At 33.2% G+C, this 10,288-nt stretch overlaps 1 protein-coding gene across 1 annotated transcript; it reads right to left on the bottom strand.

The window, feature by feature from the left end:
• Positions 1-803: 803 nt before the first annotated feature.
• On the bottom strand, positions 804-3,173 carry LOC137620233 (interaptin-like). The gene has a single exon (XM_068350471.1). The coding sequence runs from the start codon at positions 3,171-3,173 to the stop codon at positions 804-806; it is 2,370 nt and encodes a 789-aa protein (XP_068206572.1).
• Between the last annotated feature and the right edge of the window lie 7,115 nt (positions 3,174-10,288).

Below are 10,288 nucleotides of genomic sequence, written 5' to 3' on the forward strand. Positions count from 1 at the left end.
TCCTTTGGATTCTTCTCCAAGGGACACAGCATACTAGAATAAGTCAGACTTGTTTGTTCTGCATTTATCCCCTGATAAAGAAACAGTACAGGTGAATCTTTATCATGGAACATTGCAGACCAGAACCAGTTTGACCTGTTCCCTCTGCTGAGTCCATCTTTTAAATTATTCCCTTGAGATCTGGAATGCTAGAATCCACTTAGCATATCCTGTCTATCTCTCAATGTCTGGTAATTCAGGTGGCTGCTAATTACAAGCCATTTTCTGTTCTAATTTTCCTGTTTCACTATTCCAGTCCTTTGGATTCTTCTCCAAGGGACACAGCATACTAGAATAAGTCAGACTTGTTTGTTCTGCATTTATCCCCTGATAAAGAAACAGTACAGGTGAATCTTTATCATGGAACATTGCAGACCAGAACCAGTTTGACCTGTTCCCTCTGCTGAGTCCATCTTTTAAATTATTCCCTTGAGATCTGGAATGCTAGAATCCACTTAGCATATCCTGTCTATCTCTCAATGTCTGGTAATTCAGGTGGCTGCTAATTACAAGCCATTTTCTGTTCTAATTTTCCTGTTTCACTATTTCAGTCCTTTGGATTCTTCTCCAAGGGACACAGCATACTAGAATAAGTCAGACTTGTTTGTTCTGCATTTATCCCCTGATAAAGAAACAGTACAGGTGAATCTTTATCATGGAACATTGCAGACCAGAACCAGTTTGACCTGTTCCCTCTGCTGAGTCCATCTTTTAAATTATTCCCTTGAGATCTGGAATGCAGGAATCCTCGTGGCATATCCTGTCTACCTTTTGCTCGGCCTTTTCCTTTGTTCGTAACCTCCATCCTCTACGGCTCCTCCTCTTTCGGTAGATTCTTTTTCCTCTTTTCCTCCTGTGTTCCACTGCTCCTGTTCATCCATTAAACTATAATAGAATATTCTTTTATTTTCCCCATCTTTTTTTGTCGATTCTTGAATCTGCCTAAAAAACCTAAACTTTTTTATAAAATGGGCAAGGTAATTTTTTGCTTTAAAGTGCCATTTATTTTCAGGCTTCTCCTCTATAACAATTTCTTGAGCAAATTTAATTCCTTGTTTAACCCCTATCACGTTTGCCATATGTCCTAAAATCTTCCGGAATTGGGGTTGTTGGTCTTTCGGAAAATCTGGAACACGTTTCAACAGAACTTGAACTTGGCCATCTAATTGTTGTAACAAGGCCAAATTTCTTTTCTTTTCATTTTCTAGGTGTTCAATTTGTTTTTCATATTTAAGCAGATCACATTTTAGATAACAGAGAACCCTATCCTGTTTTCGTATTTCATCTTGGGCTTTGTTCATGTACAGCAATCTATCCTTCCCAATTAACTCCATTTCATATTCCAAGTCAAATTTTTTCTCTCTCTCCATTTCCTCTATTTCTCCATTCTTCTTTTGAATTACTCTTTGCATGTCAAATAGCATTCTGTCCATATCTAGTATTTTTACATCCTGCTGGTTAATTTCATTCTTCATTTGAAATTGTAGTTCCCTCATGTCCCCTATGTCCATGGTAAATGGTTCTTTGTTCATTTCCTGTATTTCTTTATTCGTCTTGTTAATTTCAGCTTGCATGATAAATAGTTCTCTTTCTTGGCCCAGTATTTCTCTATTATTTTTGATAATTTCTTTTTCCCTGAATTGTTTGTCCTTTTCCATGCTGTGTATTTTTCTATTCTTTTGGTCAAGTTCATTTTCCATTTTACATAGTTCTTTCTCCAATTCCGTTATTTTTGTGTTCTGCCTATTAATTTCATTCTCCATTTTATATTGTTCTTTCTTCATTTCATGTATTTTTAGGTTCATCTGGTCAATTTCATTATGCATGGAGATTTTTTCATGCTCCATATCCTCTTTTGTTGTATGCATCTGGTCAATTTTATTCTGCATGCTAAATAGTTCTCTCTCTATGTCCTCTATTATTGTGTGCTTCTGGTCAATTTCATTTTGCATCAAGATTTTTTCATATAACCAATTATCTTCCTTGATCCTATGGTCTTGCATCAGGATAAAATATTTCCTCTCCATGTCTTGTACCTCAAGTTCCCTGATTATATTTTCCTTCTCCATATTCATGATTTTATCTTGCCAAATATATTCTTCATTCTTCAATTCCTGGATTTTTTTTGCTATGTTTCTTCTCTCTTGTTCCCAGGTCAATTGATCCGCCTCCAGTTCTCTGATTTTACTATCCATCTTCTTATTTATAGAATCCAAGCGCATATTTTCAATCGCCATTTCACACAAAGCATGATTATGATTGTTAAGGCTCATCGAATCCCCGAGTACTGCTATTACCTCTGTGTTCTTTGCCGGAGATTCCATTGGACTCAACCAGCACTCTTCTTTTTCTTCCCTGTTTTCACTAAACATTATTGTTCCGTTGACACCTGAATGCCCCTTTTCACTGTCACCTTGCATCATCTTTACTGGGATTGGGGCTAATTTAACAACTCCTATTATAGCTAACATCCTTAGTACAATGTTCTTGATATCTGGTCGATTTTTTTGGGGTAATCCATCTAAACGATTGAACAGAATTTGAGCTTCGCCTTCTAAAATGTTTGCCTTTTTCAAAATATCGTCGATTTCCTGTTCTAATACTTTGATATCTAATTTACGTCGACTGATTTCACCATTTAATTTGCAGATTTCCATGACTTTTTTATTTATTTCGTTTTCAATTTTATCCATGCTGTCAAAATGTCCCTCTTCTAAGCGCTTGATTTTTTTTTCCATATTATTTTTTTCCCTCTTCATGTCTTCAATTTTCTTATTTTTCATGTTAATTTCTTCTTCCATGACACTTGTCTTCCTATCCATGTCCTCTATTCTCGCTCTATTCATTTCAATTTTATTTTTCATGTCCATTTTCATCCTCTCCATTTTCTTCCTCTCCATTTTCATGTCAATTTCATCTTTCATTACAATTATCTTCCTGTTTAAGCTCTCAATTTTCTTATTTTTCATATCGATTTCATCTTCCATATTAATTTTGTCCTTTTCCATATCCTCGATTTTGAACCTCTTCGTATCAATTTCCTGTTTCATATCTTTTTTCTTTCCCTCCATTTTTTCAATTTCCGTATTATTTGTGTTAATTTCGTTTTCTATGCCAATTTTTTTCTTCTCCATGTCCTGGATTATTAACCTTCTGTTGTCAATTTCTTTTCCCATGACAATTTTGTCCTCCTTTATATTGTCGATTTCCAACCTCCTCTTGTCAATTTATTTTTTATGTCATGTTTCATCCTCTCCAAGTCTGCTATTTTGTTGTTCTTTGTGCTAATTTTGTTTTGCTTGATATTTAGGTCACGCTTCCAGACGTTTTGTATGATCACATTTTCTTTACCAAAGATAAATATATCATGTTCAAACTCTTTTAGTTTACGTTCACATTCGGTTTTTTTCCTCATCAATTCCTCAATTTTATTTTTTCCAATATATTTTTCTCTTTCCAATTTCTGTAATTCATGCTCCATATCTCTTCTCTCTTGTTCCCGAACCAATCGAGCTTTTTCCAAATCTTTGAATTTACGATCCAAATTCTTATTTATTAATTGCAAATGCTCATTCGCCGTCTCACATAAAGGACGATTTTCATGATTGACGTTATTTTGCAACCCGAGAACTGCTAGTTTCTCCATGGTCCTTTCGATAACACCGTCTATTAGATCAATTTCCAACCTAAACGCCTCTTTCGTTTCACTGGAACTAAGTGTCCTTGTTTCGTGGACCGCATAGTGTTCCTCATCATTACGAATGTTGAACATTTCTTTTATTTGTTTTATTTGTATTTGGAATTCTTCAAGTATAGTGGCCATTTCCTTAGGCCACTCGATTTCTTTTGTTTTAGGAGGTATATCCGACTTTTTTGAAAGGCATTTGTCTTCTACGAAATTTTTTACAGTTCTAAAACGTCGAAATACCACGTCTCCAATCGTGCTCAAGACACCTGCTGTGCCTAAAAATATTACATATAACAACATACCTGTGGGAACTGCCACAGCAGTTAAATTTGAGGTAAGATCCAATGTTGTGTTATTAAAACAATTAACATAAACGTTCAATGTGTAATCCATCATCAGTGATACCTACCCATCTGCTTGAACTAGCTATATTTTTAGAAAATGATAGAACTTCTCGGAGCCAAGGATGGAAAAAGTCTTCATCGCAACTCCATCCTTGTTTCATCTCTAAGTTCTCTTCCAAAATGATGATTATGTGTCCTTTTTTTTTAATATCTATTTTTGCAAACTTTTAGAAATTGATAGAAACTTTCGGAGCCAAGGATGGAATCGAATCTACATCATATCCGGAAAAGTCTTCAGCACTACTTCGTCGGTCTTTTCCAAAATCGGTTTCGTTTTTATCATCTTCGATTAGAACCATTCGGGATAAAAAAAAGAAAGAAAAAAGGTGTAGTTTTACATTGATTTTATTGATTGGGCGATTATCTTGAAATGTTGATTATTTGTAAGAAGATTTTGACGATGCAGGAAAAACTAAGATCTTGGGAAATAGTGAAAACTGGAAGGAACAAAGGAGAAGATGAAAAGACTCGGGGAACTGGACGACGGAAGAGAAGAGGTTTTGAAGAGAACGGATGCTTCAAGAAAGATCTTGGCAACTAGTGAAAACTGAAAGGAACGAAGATGAAAAGACTCGGACGACGGAAGAGAAAAGGTTTTGAGGAGAACGAATGCCTGAAGACCGGAAGAACGCGAAGAGAGTTTTCTACACTGAATAGTTGAACTGAATTCTTGTTGCGTTCTTCCAATCTTCAAGCATTCGTTCTCCTCAAAACATCTTCTCTTCCGTCGTCCGAGTCTTTTCATCTTCTCCTTCGTTCCGTCCAGTTTTCACTAGTTGCCAAGATCTTTCTTCAAGCATACGTTCTTTTCAAAACCTCTTCTCTTCCGTCGTCCGAGTCTTTTCATCTTCTCCTTCGTTCCTTCCAGTTTTCACTAGTTGCCAGGATCTTTCTTCAAGCATCCGTTCTTTTCAAAACCTCTTCTCTTCCGTCGTCCGAGTCTTTTCATCTTCTCCTTCGTTCCTTCCAGTTTTCACTATTTCCCAAGATCTTAGTTTTACCTGCCTCGATATATATATATATATATATATATATATATATATATATATATATTTATTATTTTTATTATTTTTATTATTATTATTATTATTATTATTATTTTTATCATTATTATTATTATTGTTGTTGTTATTGTTATTATTATTTTTTTTTATTATTATTATTATTATAATTTTTATTATTATTATTATTATTTTTATTAATATTATTATTATTATTATTATTATTATTATTATTATGATTTATATATATATATATATATATATATATATATATATATATATATTATTACTATTTTAATATCATTTGTTGAAATATCTCCTTATCATTAAAAAACTAATTTTGTTCTCGTTTAATGAAGGAGTAAAAATACGACGAGGTTTAATCAACCTAATCTTGATTTATTATACAAATTTACGTTGAATATATATATATATATATATATATATATATTGAATATATATATATATATATATATATATATATATTTATATATATATCTATATGTATATGTATATATACATATATATATGTATATATATATATATGTATATATATGCATATATATATGTATATATATTTGCATATCTCTCTCTCTCTCTCTCTCTCTCTATATATATATATATATATATATATATATATATATATATATATATATATATATATATATATATGTATACATATATGCATATGTATATGTGTATATATATGTATATATATGTCTATGTATGTATATATATAAGTATATGTATATATATATTGTTAGGTTGTTTGACTCTTAAAACAACCTAGTTTAAATTTTTTGAACTGCCCTCTTTTTCTTTGTCAAGGCGGGTGTCTTGATTACTTTTGACACGTTGTGAGTGACAAGCTTTAGTCAGGTTTGGGAAGCCAGATGGACAGGTTCTCGTAATGCAGTCGAGAACGAGCAGCAGCAACCGTTTTTGAAGTATCACCTAGTTGATGGTGATGGTCCTGATACAGCAGGTGTAGGTGCCTTGTCGTCAACCCAGTTCCCGAGGTCGAGATGGTTTTGAAGAGATATTTTTCAGTGGCAGTGAAGTGGCTGTCGCATCGACACTGTCGTGTTCGTTCCCGTAGTGTTCGATGGTCGTCCTCGAGGATCAGAGATTGTGTTTGGGGATATTTTGATATGTTGGAAGAGCAGTGTAGGGCTCTTCAGTAATTATGGCTTTTTATCGTGTTGAGCAAGTATTAGCTCTGGTTATTTAGTGAGGAGCAAGTGTATGGACTATTCTTTATTATTTTATCAATAATGAGAAGATTTTCTTATTAATTTTTCATTGCTGCTGATTACTGTTTTTTTGTTGATGACTATTGTTAATTGTGTTTATTGTTAGGATAAGCTGTTTTGTTAAGGTAAGCTTTTGTTAGGATAAGCTGTTTTGTTAAGGTAAGCTTTCTTTAGAGGAAGGTTATTTTGTGGTAAGCTGATTGTATTTCAGTCGAGAAAAGTAAAAAAAGTGAAAATTACCCATTTTTACCCCTCTATCGCAAAATTCTGAAATGGGTTAGATACAATATTATTCATGATTCTGATTATACTATGTATGTGGCTCAAATTCTATACCAACTCAATGTGACGCAAAAATTGTTTCTATGTCTGGCAACCAGATATGTATTTCAGTCGAGAAAAGTAAAAAAAGTGAAAATTACCCATTTTTACCCCTCTATCGCAAAATTCTGGAATGGGTTAGATACAATATTATTCATGATTCTGATTATACTATGTATGGGGCTCAAATTCTATACCAACTCAATGTGACACAAAAATTGTTTCTATGTCTGGCAACCAGATATGTATATCAGTCGAGAAAAGTAAAAAAAGTGAAAATTACTCATTTTTACCCCTCTATCGCAAAATTCTGAAATGGGTTACATACATTATTATTCATGATTCTGATTATACTATGTATGGGGCTCAAATTCTATACCAACTCAATGTGACACAAAAATTGTTTCTATGTCTGGCAACCAGATATGTATATCAGTCGAGAAAAGTAAAAAAAGTGAAATTTACCCATTTTTACCCCTCTATCGCAAAATTCTGAAATGGGTTAGATACAATATTATTCATGATTCTGATTATACTATGTATGGGGCTCCTCAAATTCTATACCAACTCAATGTGACGCAAAAATTGTTTCTATGTCTGGCAACCAGATATGTATATCAGTCGAGAAGAGTCAAAAAAGTGAAATTTACCCATTTTTACCCCTCTATCGCAAAATTCTGAAATGGGTTAGATACAATATTATTCATGATTCTGATTATACTATGTATGGGGTTCAAATTCTATACCAACTCAATGTGACGCAAAAATTGTTTCTATGTCTGGCAACCAGATATGTATTTCAGTCGAGAAAAGTCAAAAAAGTGAAAATTACCCATTTTTACCCCTCTATCGCAAAATTCTGGAATGGGTTAGATACAATATTATTCATGATTCTGATTATACTATGTATGGGGCTCAAATTCTATACCAACTCAATGTGACGCAAAAATTGTTTCTATGTCTGGCAACCAGATATGTATTTCAGTCGAGAAAAGTAAAAAAAGTGAAAATTACCCATTTTTACCCCTCTATCGCAAAATTCTGGAATGGGTTAGATACAATATTATTCATGATTCTGATTATACTATGTATGGGGCTCAAATTCTATACCAACTCAATGTGACGCAAAAATTGTTTCTATGTCTGGCAACCAGATATGTATTTCAGTCGAGAAAAGTCAAAAAAGTGAAAATTACCCATTTTTACCCCTCTATCGCAAAATTCTGGAAGGGGTTAGATACAATATTATTCATGATTCTGATTATACTATGTATGGGGCTCAAATTCTATACCAACTCAATGTGACGCAAAAATTGTTTCTATGTCTGGCAACCAGATATGTATATCAGTCGAGAAAAGTAAAAAAAGTGAAAATTACCCATTTTTACCCCTCTATCGCAAAATTCTGGAATGGGTTAGATACAATATTATTCATGATTCTGATTATACTATGTATGGGGCTCAAATTCTATACCAACTCAATGTGACGCAAAAATTGTTTCTATGTCTGGCAACCAGATATGTATTTCAGTCGAGAAAAGTAAAAAAAGTGAAATTTACCCATTTTTACCCCTCTATCGCAAAATTCTGAAATGGGTTAGATACAATATTATTCATGATTCTGATTATACTATGTATGGGGCTCAAATTCTATACCAACTCAATGTGACGCAAAAATTGTTTCTATGTCTGGCAACCAGATATGTATTTCAGTTGAGAAAAGTCAAAAAAGTGAAAATTACCCATTTTTACCCCTCTATCGCAAAATTCTGGAATGGGTTAGATACAATATTATTCATGATTCTGATTATACTATGTATGGGGCTCAAATTCTATACCAACTCAATGTGACGCAAAAATTGTTTCTATGTCTGGCAACCAGATATGTATTTTAGTCAAGAAAAGTTAAAAAAGTGAAAATTACCCATTTTTACCACTCTATCGCAGAATTCTGAAATGGGTTAGATACAATATTATTCATGATTCTGATTATACTATGTATGGGGCTCAAATTCTATACCAACTCAATGTGAAGCAAAAATTGTTTCTATGTCTGGCAACCAGATATGTATTTCAGTCGAGAGAAATAAAAAAAGTGAAAATTACCCATATTTACCCCTCTATCGCAAAATTCTGGAATGGGTTAGATACAATATTATTCATGATTCTGATTATACTATGTATGGGGCTCAAATTCTATACCAACTCAATGTGACGCAAAAATTGTTTCTATGTCTGGCAACCAGATATGTATATCAGTCGAGAAAAGTAAAAAAAGTGAAAATTACTCATTTTTACCCCTCTATCGCAAAATTCTGAAATGGGTTACATACATTATTATTCATGATTCTGATTATACTATGTATGGGGCTCAAATTCTATACCAACTCAATGTGACACAAAAATTGTTTCTATGTCTGGCAACCAGATATGTATATCAGTCGAGAAAAGTAAAAAAAGTTAAATTTACCCATTTTTACCCCTCTATCGCAAAATTCTGAAATGGGTTAGATACAATATTATTCATGATTCTGATTATACTATGTATGGGGCTCCTCAAATTCTATACCAACTCAATGTGACGCAAAAATTGTTTCTATGTCTGGCAACCAGATATGTATATCAGTCGAGAAGAGTCAAAAAAGTGAAATTTACCCATTTTTACCCCTCTATCGCAAAATTCTGAAATGGGTTAGATACAATATTATTCATGATTCTGATTATACTATGTATGGGGTTCAAATTCTATACCAACTCAATGTGACGCAAAAATGGTTTCTATGTCTGGCAACCAGATATGTATTTCAGTCGAGAAAAGTCAAAAAAGTGAAAATTACCCATTTTTACCCCTCTATCGCAAAATTCTGGAATGGGTTAGATACAATATTATTCATGATTCTGATTATACTATGTATGGGGCTCAAATTCTATACCAACTCAATGTGACGCAAAAATTGTTTCTATGTCTGGCAACCAGATATGTATTTCAGTCGAGAAAAGTAAAAAAAGTGAAAATTACCCATTTTTACCCCTCTATCGCAAAATTCTGGAATGGGTTAGATACAATATTATTCATGATTCTGATTATACTATGTATGGGGCTCAAATTCTATACCAACTCAATGTGACGCAAAAATTGTTTCTATGTCTGGCAACCAGATATGTATTTCAGTCGAGAAAAGTCAAAAAAGTGAAAATTACCCATTTTTACCCCTCTATCGCAAAATTCTGGAAGGGGTTAGATACAATATTATTCATGATTCTGATTATACTATGTATGGGGCTCAAATTCTATACCAACTCAATGTGACGCAAAAATTGTTTCTATGTCTGGCAACCAGATATGTATATCAGTCGAGAAAAGTAAAAAAAAGTGAAAATTACCCATTTTTACCCCTCTATCGCAAAATTCTGGAATGGGTTAGATACAATATTATTCATGATTCTGATTATACTATGTATGGGGCTCAAATTCTATACCAACTCAATGTGACGCAAAAATTGTTTCTATGTCTGGCAACCAGATATGTATTTCAGTCGAGAAAAGTCAAAAAAGTGAAATTTACCCATTTTTACCCCTCT

The sequence above is a fragment of the Palaemon carinicauda genome, chromosome 2, assembly GCF_036898095.1.
Source record: "Palaemon carinicauda isolate YSFRI2023 chromosome 2, ASM3689809v2, whole genome shotgun sequence".
In the NCBI taxonomy this organism is placed as follows: Eukaryota; Metazoa; Arthropoda; class Malacostraca; order Decapoda; family Palaemonidae; genus Palaemon; species Palaemon carinicauda.

What these genes read in the sequence shown, in the direction of transcription:
- LOC137620233 (XM_068350471.1), bottom strand. Translation starts at nt 3,173, where the DNA reads ATGGAGAAGAAAAAAATTGGCATAGAAAACGAAATTAACACAAATAAT.